Source organism: Marmota flaviventris, chromosome 8 (genome assembly GCF_047511675.1).
Source record: "Marmota flaviventris isolate mMarFla1 chromosome 8, mMarFla1.hap1, whole genome shotgun sequence".
Classification (NCBI taxonomy): domain Eukaryota; kingdom Metazoa; phylum Chordata; class Mammalia; order Rodentia; family Sciuridae; genus Marmota; species Marmota flaviventris.
This window is the reverse complement of record NC_092505.1, coordinates 47,272,664-47,299,017: the sequence shown is the minus strand read 5'-3', so window position 1 is coordinate 47,299,017 and position 26,354 is coordinate 47,272,664. Positions and strand designations below refer to the sequence as shown.

General features: G+C 37.3%; 1 protein-coding gene and 1 pseudogene across 1 annotated transcript; both read right to left on the bottom strand.

Moving 5' to 3' along the window:
• Positions 1–3,758: 3,758 nt before the first annotated feature.
• LOC139706653 (syncytin-2-like) lies at positions 3,759–5,521 on the bottom strand. Its single transcript, XM_071614887.1, has one exon. The coding sequence runs from the start codon at positions 5,519–5,521 to the stop codon at positions 4,124–4,126; it is 1,398 nt and encodes a 465-aa protein (XP_071470988.1). The 3' UTR covers positions 3,759–4,123.
• A 6,942-nt stretch (positions 5,522–12,463) lies between these two features.
• Positions 12,464–14,350, bottom strand: LOC114093236 (dihydrolipoyllysine-residue acetyltransferase component of pyruvate dehydrogenase complex, mitochondrial-like; annotated as a pseudogene).
• Between the last annotated feature and the right edge of the window lie 12,004 nt (positions 14,351–26,354).

Below are 26,354 nucleotides of genomic sequence, written 5' to 3'. Positions count from 1 at the left end.
ATATTAAAAAAAAAAAAAGAAAATCTTCTTTTAAATTCTCCTCCCCGTTGGTAGGTAAAAAACAAACAGTAGGAAGACAAAAGTAATGGAAATAGCAAGGTCAATTAGGAAGCTATGTGAGAGCCCAGTTTAGAGATAGCTATAATCCAGAAAAGATGAAGATAAACTATCAGATCATTATATTTATTAAAGAATTTATTCTTAAATTGGAAGTGGCCAGAGTGGTGGTTCAGTTCAGGAGAGGGGGATGACTAATAACTAGGGAAACAAAGAAAATACGGATGACTGATCAGTTTATAACCTAAGCAACTGAAGAAATAAATGAAAAGAATTACAGCAAAAAAGGTGACTATTTTTATTAAATTTGATATTTTTGACTTTTAACCATTTATATTTTATTTACACTTAGAGCACATAAAATCTACAAGTCTGTCTGCCTGTACATTTATAAATAAAAGCATTTAGACATATATTGAGGGTATATGTCACAGACTTTTTACTAGTGGGTGGTCACAATCCAAATAATATGAAGATCATTGACTTATAGGAAAAAGAAATCAAAACTCATTAGGGGGATTGTAAAGCTCTTGCTGGTTTGGCCTCTGACTTTCTATTCTTCTTTGCTATGCTTCTTTTTCTCACAAAAGTTGATTCAAAGAGTTAGAAGTGGAAAACATTTACTGGGCAGTGGTGCTTTTGAAAGAAAAAGGGAAGAGGCAAGTCTGAGCAGGATGCAGACTTGACAGCCTCTGCAAGTCTAGCAGGAGTTGGAGAAAAACTGACTCAGCCTTTATATGCTGCTTAGCTCATTTTACAGCCAGGGCCCCTGTGGAAAGAGCATGACATCTGCTCACAAGGTGAAACAGACCCTGAAGAAACAAATGGCTGGTAGCTGTAAACCAACCCTATGCTTGCATCTTAAAGGGAGTTTTGAGTGGCATGTTGATCTCTCGGCTTCACTCCATCCACCTCTGCCCCAAAACATACACAGTCACCTCGGTGGTTCCTTATAGGTTTCTTCTGCCTGAAAACCCAAGCCTTGGTTTCCTACAGCATAACTGAATAATTAAACTACAGAGTTTGGTTTCTAATTTCGATCATTTCTTAGCTCTTTAAGCTCAATCAGATTATTAAAATTCTCTGTATATTTACAGATGATTAAGTATTCTTGACTATAAAATAGAGTAACAAATAGAATCTAACTCAGAGAGTCATCATGGGAAACATGGGAACCCGAGTCTCATGGGAAAGTTTAATTGTTGATACATTAAAAATGACTTAAATAGAGCCTGCATATCATAGGCACTCAGAAAATATTAGTTGCTATGAAATTTCACCACTTACTCAATGAACTGTATCATTAGAAAACTTCTCAAAGTTCTTTTTTGCATATTAGGCAAAATCACTATTGTAACGCCTAAAAAGGCTATGTTCAAATTTTTGATTGTATGTTAATATTCCACAATGTACTACAAACTGCTTGAGGAAATAATTTTTGTTTATATATAGTTTGTATCTCTAGTAGCTTTGACAATGCCTGATGTACAGGAAGAAAGGAAAGGAGGAAGGAATGAATGGGCAGAGGAAGGGAGGAAAGAAGGAAAGGATAATAAAGATCGTGATTAGTTAGCTCTGGGGTCATGTCAGTCAGTTATTGCTGCAGGACCAGACTCTAAGGACTTACCTCAAATGACAATTGGCACCTATTTTGTTGAAATCTGCAATATGGGGGAATATCACAGGGCTAACACCCTTCTCTGTATATGGCAGAGAATGGTTGGCTGCAACAACACAAGACAGAATATCATTGCAAGGAAGTAAGTGAATAAATGATGAAATAATTAAAGTAGAAAAAAAATTTGTTTTGAATATAAAAACCCTGGGGATGTTTATAACATGTAAAAAATTCCTTCATCTTCCTCTTTGATCATGTCCTACTTTGAAGTTGTGGACAGAGTCCATACCAGATGGCTATAGTGAGTTTTGCTGTATAGTAAAACACAAAAAGAAATATGACAAAGGCCCCGGATAAGGATAATGATAATACCCATACTACTTTACAGATTCCTATGTATATATACATTCTTACCTAAATGTCACCTAAAATAAATGATCCTATGGAACCAAACAAAAATGAATAAATGTGGAGAAAGAGCTCTATATATTCAGGCAAAAGACAAAGCTACTGAAATTCAGACACTAGTTAGTGAAAGAAGTGCTCAAAAATAAAATATCTTTTGATTTCTAATTTGTGCTGTCTCTACCACACCACCCAAATATTTATGATCTGTTTGTGATTTTAAGCCTCATTCCAAATTCTGGAATTTTAGCTTAACTAAGTATCTGAGATAAATAAAATTTTTATGTTGTCAAATATTTCTTTTCTAAATTTGTTTTTCAATATTTTTATATACGACAGTGGAATGCATTACAATTCTTATTATACATATGGAGCACAATTTTTATATCTCTGGTTGTATAAATTATATTCACACCAATTCGTGTCTTCATACATGTACTTTGGATAATAATGATCATCCCATTCCACCATTATTTATAACCCCATGCCCCCTCCTTTCCCCCTCAACCCCTCTGCCCTATCTAGTTTGTCTATTCCTCCCATGCTCCCTCTCCCTATTTCACTATGAATCAGCCTCCTTATATAAAAGAAAACATTTGGCATTTGGTTTTGGGGGATTGGCTAACTTCACTTAACATTATCTTCTCTAACTCCATCCATTTACTTGCAGCAGATGCCATGATTTTATTCTCTTTTATTGCTGAGTAATATTCCATTGTGTATATATGCCATATTTTTTTATCCATTCATCTATTGAAGGGCATCTAGGTTGGCTCCACAGTCTATCTATTGTGAATTGTGCTACTATGAACATTGATGTGGCTGTGTCCCTGTAGTATGCTGTTTTTAATTCCTTTGGGTATAGATCGAGGAAAGGCATAGCTAGGTCAAATGGTGTTTCCATTCTCAATTTTCCAAGAAATCTCCATACTGCTTTCCATAGTGGCTACACCAATTTGCAGTCCCATCAGCAGTGTATGAGTGTATCTTTTCCCCCACATCCTCGTCAACACTTATTGCTGTTTGTATGCATAATAGCTGTTATTCTGACTGGAGTGAGATGAAATCTTAGAGTGGTTTTGATTTGCATTTCTCTAATTGCTAGTGATGATGAACATTTTTTTTTTCACGTATTTGTTGATTGATTGTATATCATCTTCTGCAAATATTTCTAAAAGTGACCATTACAGAATGCCTCTCTATACAGTAAATTCCATCTGATTCCTGTTACACAGGAGTTATGTGCCGCGTCCGGCTAACGGAGCCGCGTCCGGCTATCGGAGCCGAGTCCGGCGAGGGACGGCGGGGTTAAAAATACACAGGACACCAAGGTTCTTCATCCAGGAGGAAGCATGTGCGTGCTTTATTGCCAAATTTGTTCCCCTTATATATCTTTTTAACAGCTGCGGGAAATCACTCAAAAGTGAGGAGGGAAGAGTAATAACTGCGTCCTTGGGTTACTGTCACGTCACCGTCCCCTATCAGGAGGCTCAAACAGGTCAAGATGTTCCCGAGAGACACATATGCTCCAGGCAGATAAACAGGGAACCGCAAGCCCGCGTCACGGCCTTGTGAGCTGGCCACATTGACATGCATAACAAAGAACTGGGGGTTGAGTCCTCAGGGGCCAAGGCGGGCCTGCTACCAACAAGTCCCCCTTTTTTGTTTTTTACATGTCAATGGGAATCAAGTAGCCCCTGTCTTAGGTCGTCCACCGCCCCTGCACTGCTTACCCGTCTCTGGGGAGGCCCCATTCCCCTGGCTTAGGTTGCAGTGCAAGCGTGGAAGTTGCCCGTCACTGGGCACTACAAGATCAGCTCTTGTCCTACGTAAACGGACACTTTTCAGTTAGGATGTCATGGCCAGAAGGACACAACTGCGGATCCCAGTCATCATCTTTGCCAGTGGGATAGCTATGACCAGGGAGCTTTCTGAACATAAGGGTCTGGGATGACGGCACCAAGTCGGCAGGGTAATTAGGGACCTGGGCAAAAGCAGGCATACATAGGAGGGCTCGGGTATTGGCTCCTGTCCAGTTACATCTCATCTCCGGATGGGTCGTAAGTACACCTCGTGGGCGGAGTCGTCCATCTCCAGGCGTTGGTAGTGAACCTGTATTGGCTTGGAGGTTAAAATGTTAATCTGGTCCTTAATGAATTGAGTTATCCTATTTGCAACACAAGGTCCCAAGGTTGCAATCAAAAGAAGACCCAGTAAGGGCCCCAGGAGGGGAAGAAGGTAGGGCAGGAACCCATTCATCCCAGTCCAAAGAGGGTTCTCGAATAATTCTTTTCTCCTTTTCTCTAGGTCTTCTTGAAGCTCCTTGATTTTAGTGCGAACTATGCCCGATTTATTGGCATAGAAGCAGCACCTTTCTCCTAAGGCTAAACAGATTCCCCCCTGATTGGCAGTCAGTAAGTCTAGGCCTCGCCTATTTTGGAGAACCACTTCTGCTAGGGAGTCTATCTGGTCTTGTAAGTCTTTAATGGTGCCAGATAGGGTCTGCACATCATCTATAAGCTGCTGAGATAGACGGCGGTAAGAATGTATCGCTGTACCCAGTCCAGCTGTGCCTGTGCCCACAGCAGCCGTTATTCCAAGGCCAACAAGGAGTGGTAAGGCCTGAACAGCTCTCTTGTGTCTTCCAACTAGGGTGTCTAGGCTAGGAATGGGTAGGGGTTCATCTCCTGAGATAATCGTGATATCAGGAAGCAGTAATGCCAGAACGTAACCGCCAGTCCAATTTGCTGGGAGCCTGGGAAAAGCTAAATTTCCACCACACATACAAACTGTACCATTAGGGGGACAAATGGGTGGAGTAGGTGAAGAGTAATTCTTTACTAATGAGCAGTTCCCAAAGGAAGAGACTCCAACATCAACATCATAGGTATTATTTTGCATCATGCCCAGAAGGCAAGACATAAAACCACCTAGAGGCTGCACCTTAAAGGGTAGCCCAGATTGACATGTGTTGTCATCATCAATGGTATAATTAATGGGGACCGCCAATGGCATGACTGCACCTGCCGTCATGCAGAGCCAGCAGTCACTAGCAAGTGTGGGATCAGAGTTGTTAAGTAAGAAAAGGGTGGTTTTTAAGATATCCCACGTGTTGGCATCCAGATCTGGGAGCTGAGACTTAGGCAGCACCAAGGGGTGGTATATGAGGTCAGGGACCTGTGGTTTCAAAAGCCTGATGATTTGAAGATGTTTAACAGAATCCGTGCCCCCCCCCCTCCCCGTCAGAGATCCCTGTGGGGGCTTCAGTGGGCCAACAGGAGGGCTTACCGACTTGACCCTGGCACCCAGCCAACTGAAGATAGGAGTCAATTTCCCCCTGAAGTCCCAGGGTCGTTGCTCCTTCCCGAGTCTGCGTCTACCCGTCTCGTGCAGCGTTCCGGGACCCAAATGGGTTTTTCCGTCCCTGGAGGGAAGACACATACAGCTCCTCTCACTCTAGCCAAGAGTGGAGCAGGGGGTTGCCACTTCCCTGTAGCCAGATCCTTCCATCTTATCTGTGCTTTTTGTATGGTGGGAGGGGAAAAGTGACGCTGCACCACTGTACTGCGTCCTTGGGTTACCGTCACGTCACCGTCCCCTATCAGGAGGCTCGAACAGGTCAAGATGTTCCCGAGAGACACATATGCTCAAGGCAGATAAACAAGGAACCGCAAGCCCAAGACAGGGCCTTGTGAGCTGGCCACATTGACATGCATAACAAAGAACTGGGGGTTGAGTCCTCAGGGGCCAGGGCGGGCCTGCTACCACCAGTTATGCACTAGTATATCTGCCTCTTAGATTTTGTTGTAATTTCTTTCTTCTTTTCTATCATTGTGTAATTCTCACAGTGCTAAACACAGTTATTGACACATATTTTACCAAACTGATTCTCTAGGAGCACAAGTCAAAGAAATATTATCAAATAATTTAGCTCAGAATTTTCAGAGGTTTAATTTTTTAAAACATAAGTATCAATCAGATTTATTTCTTATACAGAATAGAAGTAAAGAACACAGAACATAAAACCAAAACACCTGGGTTTTTAGACTGCTACTTTCTAGCTGTGAGAACCTTGGACAGGTTACTAAATATTTTGTTTCAGTTTTACCCCTGGTAAAGAGGAGGTGGCAATAATAGCACCTCCTCATATGTTGTGAAGATTGAATGACTTAACATTTATAAGGCTTTTAAAGAATTACATGGCAAATGGTTCAACACTATGCCTCACTGTTATTTTGCTGATTTTTTCCTTGGTGTCTTCAGGGAAGTCACTATGTTTCCTACATAGATTTAATTGTTAGTTCCCCAAGGTAAGAATGCTAGTTATATAATTGTAAACTTTTTGAAAATAATCCCACTTTCCGGGTTTCCTGTGTCTTGATGAGTACATTCTGTGTCCTATTGATAGCAAGACCTGGAAGCCAGGAGCATATCTCCACAAAAGGTCACTAATTGATGAGAAAGTATTTATGTCAGTATTTGTTCTAAAATCACCTTTGCGGCTAGAGGGTATGTTGCTCTCTCTATGGTAGAGAATTGTGACCTACATGAAACAAATAGTTACCTACATTTTCTATCTTTTGCTGTTTGTGATTGCTTTCACTTTTGCTCTTTTGCAGGAGGGGTAATTTTGCAAACTATCTGGCAATGACAAGGTTTTATTTCTCCTTGTTTAATAAAGTGTGAGTTAGAGGCTTTGGAAAAAGATAAAATCCCCACACAAACTGAAAAAAATGGAAGGCAGGCTCACTTTTTGCTGAGGGAAATGATTAACCCATTTATGTAATTAATCTCTCAACCAAAGTGTTAATGAATATCTGCTCTTGATTTCTCCTGGATATGAATAAATTTGAATGAGGATGGCTGGATAAATAAGAATTATGAGGGCTAAGGATGCAGCTCAGTAAAGTGTGTGTGTGTGTGTGTGTGTGCGCTCATGTGTATTTTATTTACCCCTTTAAACTGAGTGTTGGCTTATCAGTGAATGAATGTGGAAATTTAAAAATAGCTTAGGCAATGTTTCCCAAAGGTAAGTAAATCTAATATACATCAATATATTTTAATGGGATTAATTTTATTTTCATTTTTACAAGGAAGCATTAGTCAAGTTTATTTTAAATAGTCATAAGTTATTCCAAATAATTATAAAAAACATGTCAATTCAATAGAAAGTCTAGAACTAGGATAATGTTCCCAATTCATTTTTTTTATCCTGGATATATTTTCTTTCCCTCTTAAAAAAAAAAAAAGATAAAACAAAAAAATGGAAAAAAATGTATTTAAGCTGATAAGGTAGCCATAATTAACTTTTTCTTGCAAACAGGATTTTAGGGCTATCTTATTTTACATAAAACAATACTGGGTTAGAAAGAACACTTTTAAATATACATATACATTTAACACAAACCAAAATTACCATTTCCTATTGGGCATCACTTGTTTTATGTTTGTTCTTTGAGATACAGTATCAATACAGTGCCCAGGCTGGCCCCAAACTCCAGGGCTCAAAAGATCCTCTAGCCTCAGGGTCCTGAGTAGTGGAGACTACAGGGGCAGCACAGGGGCCCACATGGGCATCAATTGTTAGCTTTTTCCAAACACTTCACCAGTGTATCCCTTCCCCTCTTTTTAGATATGACTTGATGATAAATAGACTTTGGCATATATTCAACTTTAATAACCATAGTTTACAAATATATATTTATTCCATATATATTCCATATAGTTTTCCTCTTATTTGAGAAAAAATTTCTGATACCTAAGTTAACTTGCAATTAACTATCAGTTGATCTTGGAGGGAAAATTCTACCTACTCAACTTCTTAACTTCTATTAAATTCTATAAGCATGCTCTTTTATCCAGACGTAGCTGCAGATTTCTGCTTCAGAAGCACACATTTAGTTGTTTAAATAAATACCACAATTTTTTTTCACTTATACCAAGATGCTGGTGTGTATATATATATAATCTTTTTTTTAAGAGGGGAAAATTATTTCTTTAGAGATTCATAGAATAGTAAAAAAAAAAAAAACCATTTAGGTGAAAAGGTATAAAAAATTTTGAATCTTAAAGTTTCAGTTATTTTCCCTGAAGTTCTCAATTCCTCCCATATATTATAAACCAAAACAGGGTCTTATAATAGCAAAATTCAAACTAGGGTTAAATTCCAAAATAAAACTTGATTTAATTCAAACATTTCTCCTAAAAGAAGCAATTTTCCTGAGTTCTCATGTGTAAGCAATTTTAGACAAATTTCAAACTACATGATTTTATCCAGGTTACCTATCTCTAGGAAACCACATTTAGACATATCCTATACCTACCAGTGAAAATACTTATCTTCAGATCAGGTCACATTCCCCATATCTAGGTATATATGGCGTAAAATCTGGTGTTTAATTATTTAGTGTGCACAATATTTGAGTATAATTGGAATGCTCATTATAAATCAGTAATGCTCATTATAAATAACTTATCTATGCAGACTCAAAAATAACTGGTTAACTTTAAAACAACCACCTGTTTAATAACATAAATATCTTGATAAGAATGAACTGATCTGCCCTGGAAGACTAGAGAAATTATTGTGGGTAATTGCCGCAGTCTGGCTGGGCACAAATGCTGCAGTCTGGCTGGGCACACAATCACGAGCCACCACACAGCTTGTAGATTCAAACAGCAACTCTTTATTCCCGAACTCACACCAGCCGTCTACAATCACGTTCTGGGGAAATCCACGTTCTCTGCCCAAATCCACCTCCACTGGGCTTCTATCTCCAAAATATACTGTCTGAATCCCGTGAGAACTCAAGGGGAACTCAGGCAACAGGATACGCCCTATTCCCAGCAGGAATAATCTTAAACCTTAAACCTGGAACCTAAACCGGGAACGCCCTAATCCGCCTTGGTCCTTGAGCAAGGTCACCTACATTCAATATCACTGCAACATGGGGTACGCTGGCAAGGAAATTGTCATACCTACTTGGCTAATGGCTCCCAGCATCTCCCCCCTTCTGATTAATTAAACAACAAACAATGTAGCTTAAGGACCATGCCTGGTAGGTTGTCCAATTCAACATATGGTTCTTACCCGTCATCGGAAAACTGACCTTTAGGCGTCAGCCTCCTGTCTTAGGTTGATACCACTGCAATTGGATCATACCCGTCACTGACTACCGGTCCAGCATATAGCCATTGGCCCCCAAATTTTAGACCATCACTAGCAGAAGGGAGGAGAATACAGAAATGCCACGACACCAAGCCAATTGACGGCTCCTTGGGAAAAATTGCATCACTGGTGACACCATCAGCAAAGATATGCCAGCATTACCACAATTCGCTGCACCAAACGATAGTTACATAGTCCAGGCAAGTTCTGCAAGCAGTTCAAAGCGGAGGAATCTATCAATATGTCCATTTCCTCCCAAAATCCGTTTCCTCCCAAAGTAAGTTAACTCCTTGATTGAGCATTACTTGTTGAATTATATTCATTGATGCATCAGTTTATACAGTTTACTGTGATAGCTATCATAGAAGCTGTAGTCTGGTTGTATCTTTGTCTTCACCGGCACTGGGATGAAGATAGGAATTCTGGCAATGATGCTAAAGAGACATTATCCTGAAAATAATTATTAAATATAATGAAAAGGAAAGGTGAAAGTAAACAAACAGATCTGTTAACCTACTTTAAAAACAATCCTTAACAGCTGTTTACCTAATTTAAATTAAACCATTTAAATCACGTGAATAAAAAAAATAATAATAATTCGGATCCATTTTTTCATGAGTGCTCCTCATATAAGAAATATGGACATACGCACATACAGACATACAACACAAAACACAAGAGTGTACACAAACGTACAACACATAAGAAAATAGTAAAGGCCTTGTAGCTTTACCTGGGTGAAATCTCCATTGCAATGTTTAAAAACTCCACAGTCAAAAAATAAAACTGATCAGAAAAACATTAACCTAGGTTTGTATGAGCTCAAAAAATAAAAATAGAACCTTATGATGTGGAAAAATGCAATAATAAAATAGCTATTGAAAAAAGCATCCTGGTTAATCACTGTCGCAGATGTAAGAATGGCCAAGCTGGAATTCTGGATATCAGCTGTTATGGATTTGAGTCAAATCATCTTCTTTTCGATCTGTAGAAATTGTTTTAGTTAATCTCTCTGGAATCCAAATCGGCTGCTGTTCTCCCTGTGGAAAAACACAAACAGACCCCCGACTCCAGACAATCACTGGGTCAGGACCTTTCCATTGTCCTGTTAGAATATCTTTCCAAAGTACTTTAGGCTTATGTACATTTTTTGGATATATATGCCTTTCCGCAGCACTAAGTCCTGATGAATCTAAATTTTAAAAAGTTTAGGGTAAAAAGGGTTATTTTAAGTTTATCTTTGGGGGATATATACCCCTTTCCAATTCCCTCTTTTTGCTTTAATAAGTATGTCTGTATCTAATAGTTGTCTTAGCTTTTTGCATTTTCTATCTGTAATACCTTACTTGATATTTTCAACCATTTTTTCTTATTTCTATCTTCTAGTTTTTTTTTTTTTCCTAAGGTTTGTATATTTACCCTTAGTTGCTTATTTTCCTCCTAGTTTTTTTTTTTTTGTTGTTGTTTTCTATTTTGTGGGTTTAAAATTATTGTCTCCCTACATCTTTTTTATCTTTCTACATCTTCTTTATCTTTTCTCTTTTTAACTTTCTATACTTCAGTCTTTAAAGTTTTTCACTTTAAATTTTTAATCTTCTTCATCTAAATATCTTTTATCCTATTATCTTCCCATTTTTTTTAAGTAATGCCTTTAAGATTAATCCTCTTTCCTCCATCATGAAGGCATTTTAACCACCTTCAATTTAACCTTTTAAAGCCTTCCAATTATCATCTATACTGTACTTTTAAATGTACTTTTTCACCACCTACAACTTCACTCTTTTAAACGAGGCTTAGATTCTGTTTAAATCACTTTAATGTTAGTTTACATGGCTGCCCTTCAACCAAAGGCCTTTTTTTTTTTTAACTCCATTGAGAAGCTTTGTCTCAATCTGCCATGTACAAATATCTTTTTCTTCTTTCTTCCTTTCTCAAGCTTTTAAAGTAAGTCTAGTTTCCTCAAAATCTTTTTAAATGGCATTTTACAACTTTTACTTTACCACACAGAGATTATCTCATCTAGAAACATTTCTTTTTCCTTTAACCTTTCATATTAAAATATATTTCCACATCTTGAATCTTTTTATATCTCTTTTTTAACTGTTAACCCTTTTTATAAATTTACATTCTGAAACAACTCTTATAAAATTTCTGATTTAGACAAATTACTCCACTTTAATAAGATGAAAGACTTTCATGTTTTTTATGATACTATAATGCAATATTAAACCTTTTTCCATTTACCAATTTATGAAAACACACATAATGTTTAAATATATTACCTTATGGAACTTAATAAGTAAAGAGTACTTGATTTCATATTTAGTGGTTGATATTTTAACACTTTAGCTTTGTAAATTAATCAGATGTCTGTAAAAACCAAGATCTTAGACAAGTGTAGTAAACAGAACTAGCCATCTCTTTCTTGTTGAAGAAAAATCCTTCTACAGGATACCATGATGGTCTCATTAATATACTTAATAACTCATCTTTAAAGAGGCATTGGCTACATTTTTGTATTGTATCAACATATGCCCTAATTGTTCTTGGTCTTACTGGGGTGCCTCCTTCCTCTAACAATTTTTCTTCCTCGGAGGCGAACAACTTCAAACCTTGAGTCAACCATTTTCCCCAGTTTGCCTGAGAAAGTTCTAGGAACAGGCAACTTGAAATAAAAACAAAATAAATCAAAATAATAACACATTGTTTTTTGAAATGTTCACCCATTCTTTCTCTCTTCCTCAAGGGTGAGAAATTTCACTTACCTCTAAGCTTCAGAAGTTCCCCGCACGGGACGCCAAATGCCGCAGTCTGGCTGGGCACAAATGCCGCAGTCTGGCTGGGCACACAATCACGAGCCACCACACAGCTTGTAGATTCAAACAGCTACTCTTTATTCCCGAACTCACACCAGCCGTCTACAAACATGTTCTGGGGAAATCCACATTCTCTGCCCAAATCCACATCCACTGGGCTTCTATCTCCCAAAAAATACTGTCTGAATCCCGTGAGAACTCAAGGGGAACTCAGGCAGCAGGATACGCCCTATTCCCAGCAGGAATAATCTTAAACCTTAAACCTGGAACCTAAACCGGGAACGCCCTAATCCACCTTGGTCCTTGAGCAAGGTCACCTACATTCAATGTCACTGCAACATGGGGTACGCTGGCAAGGAAATTGTCATACCTACTTGGCTAATGGCTCCCAGCAGGTAATTATAACAACATGATGATAGGTTTTTCAAGGTCCTTTCTAAAGTCAGTAAGCTCTTGGGCTCCAACTGCTCCATCCATGATTCAGTGATCACAGCTGAGTGTAACAGACATCATGCTGAGCACATCACATCCTTGTTCATTATTTGCCAGAACCAGCTTATCCCCTGAAACACCAATTCCAAAATGCATGCTTGAGGTGAGTTAATAACAGCAGAGAAATTCTTACTTCTACACATTCCTAAATTGGTGGTTGTAAAAGGGCTCCCCTGGAACTCTTGTGGCTGTAGCTTACCCTCTCTTCCTTTGGCTGCCAAAGAAACAATATCATTAACAATGGTTTCCAGTCATTTTATATGTGTTTACAACAGGTGAAAGAAAAGTGAGAAAGCGAGAGACAGGCGAGTGAGAAATGAAGGACAGAGACCAGGCAGAGATCTGCACAAAGGTTTATTTGTCAAAGCTGACAAACACAGGCCATCTCTCTATAGAGAGGAGAGAGGTGCCTGAGATGTTCGGGTGTTGAGCCTATGTAGGGTCTGGGTTTGGAGTTGTAGCCTAGCTCTATGGGATAGGCTCCAGGGTGCTTGCCCTCAGAGCTAGGCGGGTGGGGAATAGCATGGGATTGGCTTAGGTTGATGGCATCATGGGGCTTTCCAGAGTCAAGGGGTTCTGTCCTTCTGGGATTGGCTTAGGATTATGGTACCATGGGGTAGGTCACTAATGGGGGTGGGGGAGTTCGGTAAGAGAAAGTACAGGAAAGTGAAACTTATAAGATGGCAGTTAACATTTAAGATGGCTGCTTGAATGTTGAATCAATCCCCTATAACAGGTGTGATGAATCCAGCAATGCTGATATCCCAACATGATTTTGTCTTTTATAGTCATGTCCATCCAAGAAGAATTTGCTTCAGTAGCTTTTAAACTTGCCAGAGCTGAAGTTTTTATGATGAAGTCATTGACAGAAATTTTTCATCTCCCTTCTAACATTTTATTAAGTTCTTTTAATACCAACAAAACTTCTTTTGTATTTTTATAAAGGTAATAATGAGATATGGTTTTCTTCAATTGCATTAACCACTGTGCAGTAACTTGACCCATGTTGCTGACTGGAGTGTCTGTGAAGACACCTACCTGTAGGAATGGATGCCATTCCTGGACTCGGGGAGGCATATCAGGTACTAGGGCAGAAGCCACTTTAGTAGGTACCAAAGAGTCAATGACCTTCTGGATTATTCCACCATCTGATTCTGTCCCATTTTAGTGGTGTAGGGTCAATGTCTTTCTCTGCTGCCAACAATTTTTGATAAGGGGCTAACAAACACACGTTCCTTTAGTCCAGCTGGAGCAGCTGGAAAAGCAATTGAGGATGTAGGAGCTAAAGATTGGGGAGTTAGAGGAATAGTGACCCCCAGGGTTGGGTAGGTGGTGGTACTTGTGGGTTTAAATCAATTATTTCAGTTGGCCTATAGTCAGCAAAGGCTGCTCTATCTGCTTCCTTTCCTACCATGAGACAAAATGAGGGATAAATATTATGCCTCCAGGAATCAGGATTTTGGCCTTATAACCTTCTTCCTGTGCTTCAAAACCTATAGTGGCCTTGTCACTTTCTTTTTTCTGCTTATAAGTCTCCTTCATTTAGCTTCTCACCCAGTTTTCCCCCTCATCTCTGAACTGTGCCCATGGACATGGTGGGAAAGCAGGCAGGAAGAAGTACCTGCCTGGGAGTGGGATATGAGCTACCAGAGGCCTGAGCAGAAGGCACAGGTGATGGTGCTGGGGCTGCTTTTTGGATAGGTGCTGCTGAGGAATCCCATGTATAATTTTTAAAGGCCTTAATATCCTCAGTCTTTCCAACTGTGTTAAAGATGATGGATCCAACAGGAACATTTCTAACAACAATGATCTTTGCCATTTTACATTCCTCCAGGCTCTTAAATCCAAAAGTTGCTTTATCAGTTTCAACTTCTACAATTAGATCATCCTCATTGATTTTGTCTCCTAATGGGCTATACTGCCTGTTTGCATGGTGGGGAAAAGAGAAAGTAATGGAACCTTCTGGTTCCACTGCAGGGCTGAGAGGGCAGACAGCAGTTGCCTGGAGATCCCAAGTTGCAGTGGTAAACAGTTCCATCAAATGGTGCCAGAGCTGAGGCTTCAGCAGCACAGTGCTTGGACCCTGCCATAGACTGTGGTGGTGATTTTGCAAGGAGAGAAGTAGGTGCAGACCACGAACTCACACATGGATCACCAGCTCCCTCCCAGGAGGCCATCCACCTAGACCCAGGGCTGCATTCCAGGCAGTCACAGACAGAAGCACCACCTAGTGCCACTAATGCCCCACACCCCAAACCTTCACCATCTCTGGAGTGACCTCTTCAAGCTGGATTAACTTTAAGAGCATCAATAACCTGTTTTAATTATAGTGTCTTTAAATTGAGAATATAAAGAGCTTTGGTGGGAAAATAGGTCAAAATAACACACAATTAACATCTCTACAAGGAAGCTATAAACTCTTAATTAGCAGTTGTTGATTACCACATGCATTCTAATAAAGATTACCAGAAGAAGGCACAGCATGTTAGATGCTCCCTGACTTTTAAAATTAGAAGGAACTGAAGCCACCAAGTGTGAATGGACTTCTACACCAAAAGTTCTTATGATCTACTTAAGTAGGTTTATGTTTTTTTGATGTTTATACTGAAGAATTTCATCTGTAAAATTATCTTTGGATATTTAGAAAGAAATAGGCTAACTACTCCCAATCTTTTCAAAAGACTGACATTTTCCAAGTTACAAATGAGTTAAAACTGTTATAGTTATGTAAACCATCTTAAAAATAGGATTTTATGAAGAGCAAATATCTTGCTTTTAATCAAGCAGTTTGTTTCCTTTGAACTATATCATTTTAAGTCACTATTCTTTTCTATTCCAAATGCCTCTGTCCCTGCTAGTGACATAACTATATGACCCAGTATATGGGTTTCCATATTTCCCACGGTCATTTATCTGAGAGACTATCCTTATGCCATTTTGTCTTCTCAGTGCCCTTGTTATTATAAACTAATATGTGCTTGGGTTTATTTCGGGGCTCTGTTCTATTCCATTGGTCTGTCATTGCTCTGGTTACTCCAACTTTGTGAGATAATTTAAACTCCGGAATTATGATGTCTTTAGCTTTGTGCTTCTTGCTTAAAATTGCATTGACTGTTCACAACCTTTTATGATTGCATATGAAATTTATGAATGTTCTATTTTGGTGAAAAATACCATAGAAATTTTGATAGATATTTTGTCTAATTTGTATATTACTTAGGGTAGAATGAATGTTTCAAAAATTGTAATTCTTCCAATCTGTGAACATGAGATACCATTTCAGTTTTTCTATCTTATTAATTTTATTTCATTAATGTTATGTAGTTTTTAGTGTACAATCTTTTACCTCCTTGATTAAATTTATTCCTCAGTACTGTATTCTCTTTGATAAACAAGATTGTTTTCTTGAATTATTTTTCATGTGGAGGATATTATTGGTGCAAAGAAATGCAACTAACTTTTGAAAGTTGATATAATATGCTGACACATTACTAAATTCATTTATTCTAATATTTATTATTATTATTATTACTATTATTATTAGTGGTGCCAGGGATTGAACTCAGGGGCGCTTGACCACTGAGTCACATGCCCAGCCCATTTTATTTTTATTTTGAGACAGGGTATTGCTAAGTTGCTTAGGACCTTGCTAAATTGCCAATGCTGGCTTTGAACTTGCTATCCTTCTGCCTCAGCCTCCCCATGCAACAGATTTTACTTTCTGGTTTTTAGGGTTTTCTGCATATAGGACTATGTCAGCTGCAAACAGGGATAGTGTCTTTTTTTCTTTCTTACTTGAATGCCTTTTCTTTCTTTTTCCTATCTGATTGCTCTTGCTAATAAGTCCTGTGTTGAATAAAAGTGATGAGAATGAACATCCTTTCCTTGTACTGGATCTCAGAGGAAAAGCTTTTAGCTTCTTCTCATTCTGATTATAATATTATCTGTGGAATTTTATAAATGGATTTTATTGTCTTGAAATTTCCTTACATATCTAAATTGTTGAGATATTTTTATCAGGAAGAATATTAAACCTTATCAAATGCTTTTTCTAAAGATTTTTGGAAGAGTTTAAGAAGAATTGGTATTAAATCTTCTTTGAAAGTTTGTTGGAAATCAGCTATGAAGCCATTTGGTGATGGACTTTTCATTGTTGGGAGGTTTTCAATTACTACTTTACCTCTTTAATGATTAATATCTGTTTAGACTTCTGTTTTTTCATGATTCTGACACCACTAGTTACTGGAAGTCTTGTTTTCTCACATATTGAAGTATAACATTAGAGAAGCATGCCAAGGCAAGCATATAAAACAGGGTTTATTTTTTTTATTTTTATTTTTTTAATTTTTTATTGTTGGCTGTTCAAAACATTACATAGTTCTTGATATATCATATTTCACAATTTGATTCAAGTGGGTTATGAGCTCCCATTTTTACCCCATATACAGATTGCAGAATCACATCAGTTACACATCCATTGATTTACATATTGCCATACTAGTGTCTGTTGTATTCTGCTGCCTTTCCTATCCTCTACTATCCCCTCTCCCCTCCCCTCCCCTCCCCTCTTCTCTCTCTGCCCCCTCTACTGACATTCGTTTGTCCCCCTTGTATTATTTTTCCCCTTCCCCTCACTTCCTCTTGTATGTACTTTTGTATAACTCTGAGGGTCTCCTTCCGTTTCCATGCATTTTCCCTTCTCTCTCCCTTTCCCTCCCACCTCTCGTCCCTGTTTAATGTTAATCTTCTTCTCATGCTCTTCGACCCTACTCTGTTCTTAGTTACTCTCCTTATATCAAAGAAGACATTTGGCATTTGTTTTTTAGGGATTGGCTAGCTTCACTTAGCATAATCTGCTCTAATGCCATCCATTTCCCTGTAAATTCTATGATTTTGTCATTTTTTAATGCAGAGTAATACTCCATTGTGTATAAATGCCACATTTTTTTTATCCATTCATCCATTGAAGGGCATCTAGGTTGGTTCCACAGTCTAGCTATTGTGAATTGTGCTGCTATGAACATCGATGTAGCAGTGTCCCTGTAGCATGCTCTTTTTAGGTCTTTAGGGAATAGACCGAGAAGGGGAATAGCTGGGTCAAATGGTGGCTCCATTCCCAGCTTTCCAAGAAATCTCCATACTGCTTTCCAAATTGGCTGCACCAATTTGCAGTCCCACCAGCAATGTACAAGTGTACCCTTTTCCCCACATCCTCGCCAGCACTTGTTGTTGTTTGACTTCATAATGGCTGCCAATCTAACTGGAGTGAGATGGTATCTTAGGGTGGTTTTGATTTGCATTTCTCTGACTGCTAGAGATGCTGAGCATTTTTTCATGTACTTGTTGATTGATTGTATGTCCTCCTCTGAGAAGTGTCTGTTCAGGTCCTTGGCCCATTTGTTGATTGGGTTGTTTGTTCTCTTATTGTCTAATTTTTTGAGTTCTTTGTATACTCTGGATATTAGGGCTCTATCTGAAGTGTGAGGAGTAAAGATTTGTTCCCAGGATGTAGGCTCTCTATTTACCTCTCTTATTGTTTCTTTTGCTGAGAAAAAACTTTTTAGTTTGAGTAAGTCCCATTTGTTGATTCTAATTATTAACTTTTGTGCTATGGGTGTCCTATTGAGGAATTTGGAGCCCGACCCCACAGTATGTAGATCGTAGCCAACTTTTTCTTCTATCAGACGGCGTGTCTCTGATTTGATATCAAGCTCCTTGATCCATTTTGAATTAACTTTTGTGCATGGCGAGAGAAAGGGATTCAGTTTCATTTTGTTGCATATGGATTTCCAGTTTTCCCAGCACCATTTGTTGAAGATGCTATCCTTCCTCCATTGCATGCTTTTAGACCCTTTATCAAATATAAGATAGTTGGAGTTTTGTGGATTGGTTTCTGTGTCCTCTATTCTGTACCATTGGTCCACCCACCTGTTTTGGTACCAGTACCATGCTGTTTTTGTTACTATTGCTCTGTAATATAGTTTGAAGTCTGGTATCGCTATACCGCCTGATTCACATTTCCTGCTTAGCATTGTTTTTGCTATTCTGGGTCTTTTATTTTTCCATATGAATTTCATGATTGCTTTCTCTATTTCTACAAGAAATGCCGTTGGGATTTTGATTGGCATTGCATTAAACCTATAGAGAACTTTTGGTAATATCGCCATTTTGATGATGTTAGTTCTGCCTATCCATGAACAGGGTATATTTTTCCATCTTCTAAGATCTTCTTCTATTTCTCTCTTTAGGGTTCTGTAGTTTTCATTGTATAACTCTTTCACCTCTTTTGTTAGGTTGATTCCCAAGTATTTTATTTTTTTTTGAAGATATTGTGAATGGAGTGGTTGTCCTCATTTCCATTTCAGAGGATTTGTCGCTGATATACAGGAATGCCTTTGATTTATGCGTGTTGATTTTATATCCTGCCACTTTGCTGAATTCATTTATTAGCTCTAATAGTTTCTTTGTAGACCCTTTTGGGTCTGCTAGGTATAGAATCATGTCATCTGCAAATAGTGATAATTTAAGTTCTTCTTTTCCTATTTTGATGCCTTTAATTTCTTTCATCTGTCTAATTGCTATGGCCAGTGTTTCGAGAACTATGTTGAACAGAAGTGGTGAGAGAGGGCATCCCTGTCTTGTTCCAGATTTTAGAGGGAATGCCTTCGATTTTTCTCCATTCAGAATGATGCTAGCCTGAGGCTTAGCATAGATTGCTTTTACAATATTGAGGTATGTTCCTGTTATCCCTAGTTTTTCTAGAGTTTTGAACCTAAAGGGATGCTGTACTTTGTCGAATGCTTTTTCCGCATCTATCGAGATGATCATATGGTTCTTATTTTTAAGTCTATTGATGTGGTGAATAACATTTATTGATTTCCGTATATTGAACCAGCCTTGCATCCCAGGGATGAATCCTACTTGATCATGGTGCACAATTTTTTTGATATGTTTTTGTATCCGAGTGGCCAGAATTTTATTGAGGATTTTTGCATCTAGGTTCATTAGAGATATTGGTCTGTAGTTTTCTTTCTTTGAAGTGTCTTTGTCTGGTTTAGGTATCAGGGTGACGTTGGCCTCGTAGAATGAATTTGGAAGTTCTCCCTCTTTTTCTATTTCCCGAAGTAGCTTGAAAAGTATTGGTATTAGTTCCTCTTTAAAGGTTTTGTAAAACTCTGCTGTATACCCATCCGGTCCTGGGCTTTTCTTAGTTGGTAGTCTTTTGATGGTTTCTTCTATTTCCTCAATTGATATTGGTCTGTTTAGGTTGTCTATATCCTCCTGACTCAATCTGGGCAGATCATATGACTTAAGAAATTTATCTATGCCTTCACTATCTTCTAATTTATTGGAGTATAAGGATTCAAAATAATTTTTGATTATCTTCTGTATTTCTGAAGTGTCTGTTGTGATATTGCCTCTTTCATCCCGTATGTTAGTGATTTGAGTTCTCTCTCTTCTTCTCTTCGCTAGCATGGCTAAGGGTCTGTCGATTTTGTTTATTTTTTCAAAGAACCAACTTTTAGTTTTGTCAATTTTTTCAATTGTTTCTTTTGTTTCGATTTCATTAATTTCAGCTCTGATTTTAATTATTTCTTGCCTTCTACTTCTTTTGCTGTTGTTTTGCTCTTCTTTTTCTAGGATTTTGAGATGAGGTATGAGATCATTTATTTGTTGGTTTTTTCTTTTTTTAAGGAATGAACTCCAAGCAATGAATTTTCCTCTTAGAACTGCTTTCAATGTGTCCCATAGATTCCGATATGTTGTGTCTGTGTTTTCATTAATCTCTAAGAATTTTTTAATTTCCTCCTTGATGTCTTCTATAACCCATTGATCATTCAGTAACCTATTGTTCATTCTCCAAGTGATGTATTCTTTTTCCTTCCTTCTTTTATCGTTGATTTTCAGTTCCATTCCATTATGATCAGATAGGATGCATGGTATTATCTCTACTCCTTTGTATTGTCTAAGAGTTTCCCTGTGACATAATATATGATCTATTTTTGAGAAGGATCCATGTGCTGCTGAGAAAAAAGTGTAACTGCTTGATGTTGGGTGGTATATTCTATATATGTCAATTAAGTCTAGGTTATTAATTGTGTTATTGAGTTCTATAGTTTCCTTATTCAACTTTTGTTTGGAAGATCTGTCCAGTGGTGATAGAGGTGTGTTGAAGTCTCCCATGATTATTGTATGGTGGTCTATTAGACTCTTGAACTTGAGAAGAGTTTGTTTGATGAACATAGCTGCACCATTGTTTGGGGCATATATATTTATGATTGTTATGTCTTGTTGGTGTATGGTTCCCTTGAGCAGTATGTAGTGTCCCTCTTTATCCCTTTTGATTAACTTTGGCTTAAAATCTATTTTATTTGATATGAGTATGGATACTCCTGCTTGCTTCCGAAGTCCATATGAGTGATATGATTTTTCCCAACCTTTCACCTTCAGCCTATGTATGTCTTTTCCTATCAAATGCGTCTCCTGTAGGCAGCATATTGTTGGGTCTTGTTTTGTGATCCATTCTACTAGCCTGTGTCTCTTGATTGGTGAGTTTAAGCCATTAACATTTAGGGTTATTATTGAGATATGGGTTGTTCTTCCAGCCATATTTGTTTATTTATGTTACTAAACATGGTTTGTTTTCCACTTTGATTATTTTCCCCCCTTTAGTGTCCTACCTCCCACTGTTGGTTTTCATTGTTATTTTCCATTTCCTCTTCCTGTAATGTTTTGCCAAGGATGTTTTGAAGAGATGGTTTTCTAGCTGCAAATTCTTTTAACTTTTGTTTATCGTGGAAGGTTTTAATTTCATCTTCCATCCTGAAGTTTAATTTCGCTGGAAACACAATTCTTGGTTGGAACCCATTTTCTTTCAGTGTTTGAAATATGTTATTCCAGGATCTTCTAGCTTTCAGAGTCTGTGTTGAAAGATCAGCTGTTATCCTGATTGGCTTACCCCTAAATGTGATCTGCTTCCTTTCTCTTGTAGCTTTTAAAATTCTCTCCTTATTCTGTATGTTGGGCATCTTCATTATAATGTGTCTAGGTGTGGGTCTCTTATGATTTTGCACATTCGGCGTCCAAAACAGGGTTTATTTAAAAACAGGTAACATATACTTCTCCCAGGAGAGAGAAAGGAGGCCATAGCTAGTGTCCTGGTATCCCCAGAAGTGAGGGTTTTCTGCCTTTTTATATGTCCTAGGCTTCTTTTGTTCTCCTGTTTCATTCCCCCTTATCTCTCTTCTTCCAGCCTATGTGCCTAGGTCCAGGAAATGCTTGTTGGGATGGCCAAAAGGTGAGAAGCAGGTGGACTGGGGAAGGGCCAGACACATTAATTAACAACTTTTATAAGTCCCTGTAGGGAGGAACAATCTGTGGGACAGGTTTCCTTAGCAAGAGGTTGAAGCAGGGGGCAGGATATCTTGATTAGGGTGGAGGAAGGGCTCTGAAGACATTAGCATTTCAACTTCTCCAACTTCCCAGACCAAATGGACCTCCTTGATCCTATCTGACCTGATTTACCGTATATCTATACTTATTCCCTCTTATAATTCTGCCTTCATTTCCATTGTAGTAGACTGTGTATTTTCAGAATTTAGCTATTTCCAGATTATTCAACTTTTGGCATCTTGTTATTCATAATAGTTTTTAAAGATTCTTTTCTCTTTTAAGCATCCATTACAATGCCTTTACTTTTTTGTTTTCTATTTTAGTCTTATTTCTTCTTAGTGTAGCTAAAAGATTGTTGAATTTTTTTAAGCACCAACTCTTGGTTTGGTTGATATTTCTATAGACTTTTAAAATTCTCTGTTTGATTTATTTCTGCTCTGATCTTTATTATTTATTTCCTTCTGCTAACTTTAATTTCTTCTTCTTTTTCTAGGTCACGTAGATTCCCTGAGGTTGTGTATTTGAGATATTTCTTCTTTTTAATGTAGGCATTTGTTTCTATAAGTATTCTTAGAACTGCTTTCGATGTGTCACATAGGATTTGGTTTATTGTTTCCATTTTTATTAGTGTCGAGATATTTTATGTCTTCTATTAAATTTCCCCTTTGAACCACTGCTTGTCCACTAGTATGTTGTTGAATTTCCACAAAATACTGTGAATTTTCTGGTATTCCTCTCGCTTTTGATTTCTCATTTCACATCATTGTGTTCAGAAAAAATAAACTTGACATAATTTAGGCCATTCTAAACTTGTTATGTGCTAACGTGTCTGTCCTGCAGTGTTCTATGTGCACTGGAGAAGAATGCTATTGAATGGAATGGTTATAGAGTCTGGTAGGTCCATTTGGTTTAAATTGTAGATCATGTCCAATGTTTTCTTATTGATTTTGTGGATGATTATTCATTGTTAAAAGTGGAGTATTGAAGTCTCTTGCTACTATTTTATTGATATCTATTTCTATCTTCTGTTAATATTTCTATATTTAGGTGCTCAATATTGGGTGTATATATATTTATAGTCATTATACCCTCTTGAATAACTGACCCCTTTATCATAATGATCTTTTTTAAAAAAATTTTGACCTAATCTCCATTTTATATAATATAGGCATAGTTGTTCTACTTTCTTTTGGTTTCTACTTTCATGTATTATCTTTTCCATCCCTTCACTTTCAGCTTATTAGTATATATTATATATATACTAATATGAGCTTCTAGAAGGGAAAATTTCACAGTGAATTAGTAAGAATCAGGAAAACATCAATGCTAGTCCAACTTGCTGTTTATGGGACTTCAGGGTACTAATGGATTTGAAGGAGTCTCTGGAAAGTTGTGTCAAAGAGTTGATCATTAGAACATATTTAGAAGCAAATGCTTTGGGCTTTGGGGTAAACTGCTTTTGGGAAAAAAACATCTAGATACTAAAGATAATTTCTTAAATAAAATCTCTTCAAGATAAAATTACTGTGATATTGCAGTCTTTGCCTATTTTGTGATCAGAGGAAATAGTCACAGTAGGGTATAAAGACATTGTTAGGTGGGCTATGTGAATCCTAATGCAGTCATACTGTGTAAAAAGTACATAAGCAAAATCTGCAAAATAGTGGCAAGTATTTCTGCAAAATAGTATTTAGCAATGATTCCAAAAGGTATTCAGCAAGAGTATCACTTTTAACTAAAATATTTTTTTTTCAAATCCTAAAAAGAATAAGTTAAATTGTTCATCTTTTTTTTTTTTTTTAAATATACAATGGCACACTCTGCTAGGTACCATGTATGGGTTTATATGTGGATCAACCAGTGAGTGAATTCTATTTTAATATGAAAGTCTTTACTTTGGAAATTGACCAAGTGTCAGAATTATACTGGGTAACTACAAAACCAGCACAGGAAACCTGGTATTAAAGGAAGCTATCAATTACACTGACACTTAATGGAGAAAGTTTTGTCATGCTTCCATTTCCTATGACTCCAACCCATTATTACTCTTGGTCTCACTTTTTTTTTTTAATTATCATGGAACAGAGGCTTTTACAATGACAAATGCCCTACTCACGAAAAATTTAAAGACAAGAGAAACAAAGTAGTTATTGAGCTTCAACTAATTCAGCATCTATTGAATGAGGACAGGATGTCTCCCAGGCTAAATCAGTGTCATTGAGTGTTATTAAAACTCTGAAGAAATAATATAATAGCTTATGATCCAGGGAAAACACAACAGAGCAGTTTATAGAGAAACAAATCTTATGAGGTTGTTTCCATAATATAGGAAAAAGAAAGAGTGAGAGAACAAATGAGAGATTGAATCAGATCTGGCTGCTGTGTGTGTGTGTGTGTGTGTGTGTATTTGTGTGTGCGTGCAAATACTCATACACACGGATGGTGGCGGCAGTTTGGACACAGGTATCCTTTAGTACAAGGAGAGCAGTTGCCTTTAATATGTTGAAATACTTAAAATGTTCTATAAACTAGAGTAGCATCTGAAAAAAAAAACTAACTACTTAAATGATTTCCATAAATTATAAACTAAAAATTATTCCATTGGCCACTCTTGTGGATTTTGTTAATAGGAGTTGATGATATATTGATTGTGAAGTCCAAAGCAGTAACTCATGCACTTATTAATAATCTTGGAGGAGGTTCTTATGTCTATCCATATTCTTGGCCCATATGCTTTTACTTAGCTTTGAAAAAATAAACTCTAAGAATAGTGAAATTTTTTCAGAAGTCAAAAATATAGATAAAATACATTTTTCAGTGAGTTTGAAGAAATCATGTTTACAAAACATCACCTAGAATTTATGATTGTTGTGCAAATAAATGTGGGTTTAAAAGGTTCCTGGATTCAGTTGTGGATCAGTCTTTCCAACTTTTACTTCTAATTATTTTAGCATGTTTTCTTTTTTCCTTTAACAGGTGTTTTTCCCCCTAGCACATTCCATTGGAAATTTATATAGAAAAGAATCATAACTGAGAACAATTCCCAATTGCCCAAACTTCCTACTAAAGAGGAAAATGAAACATTTGCTACTTTGTTTTACAAAATAAATTTATTCTCCAGACCCATTTATGTGGGCTGTATTTTCATTCAGACCCTCTGATATAGCCAGATTTGAAATTCCATTTCTCTGTATAACATCTTCAGGTGTTGATTATAAAATGCATCTGAACAGAGTGAGATCAAATGAATCTCAGTTCACAGCACAGACACAGAGTTTAGTGGTAATGGATGAAGCTTTTAAATAGAAAATTTTACAATGATTTATACTCTGTTTAATAAAAAAGTTAAGCTTCAAACTCTTGAAAAACTTCTGCACAGAAAAGGGAAAAATCAACAGAGGGAAGAGAAAAACTACAGAATGGGAAAATATTTGACAACTCTTCATCAGACAGAGGATTAATATCCATAAGATTTTTGTCTAAAAATTAGGATAAAAGACAATTAATGCCATTTAAAATGAATACATATTTATCAAAATAAGAAATATGAATGACAACAAATATATGAAAAAAAATGCTCAATATTGTTTGCCATCAGGGAAATGCCAATTAAAATTACCATGAGATAAAATATCAATTAGAAAAGTTATTATCAACAGAACAAAACAACAACAAGGAAAATTAATGCTGGGGAGAATGTGAAGAAAAACTCATACTCTATTGGTAGGAAAGTAAACTCGTATAGCCACTATAGAAAACAGTATGGAGGGTCTGCAAAAAACTAAAAACAGATGTACCATATGATCTAGTTCTCCCACTGTGGGTATATATCCAAAGGAAATGGCCTCAACATACTAAAACAAGTATCTGTGTGCCCATGTTTATTGTAGCACTATTCACAGTAGCTAAGATATTGAATCAAACTAGGTATCCATCAACAGACGAATGGGTAACAAGAATGTCATATATGTACATAACGGAGTATCATTTGGCCTGGTAGAAGAATGAAATCTTGTTATTTGCAGCAAAATAGATGGGACTGGAGGACATTAAGTGAAAAGAACTTGACACAGAAACACTATTACCACATGTTCTCTCCTCTATGTGGAAGTTTAAAAAGTCATTTTGAAAGTAGAATAGTGATTACTATGAATTGGGAAAGGTTTTGGAGGGTGGAGGCAAAGTGCAAAAAGGGAGGTTGGGTTTGGTCAGTGCATTCTGTATGTATGGATGGAAATATCACGCTGAGGACTGGGGTTGTGGCTCAGTGGTAGAGCGCTTGTCTCGCACGAGCAAGACCCTGGGTTCGATACTCAGCACCACATAAGAATGAATGAATAGGATAAAGGTATTGTGTCCAAGTGCAACTAAAAAATAAAATAAAACAAAAAAGGAAATATCACAC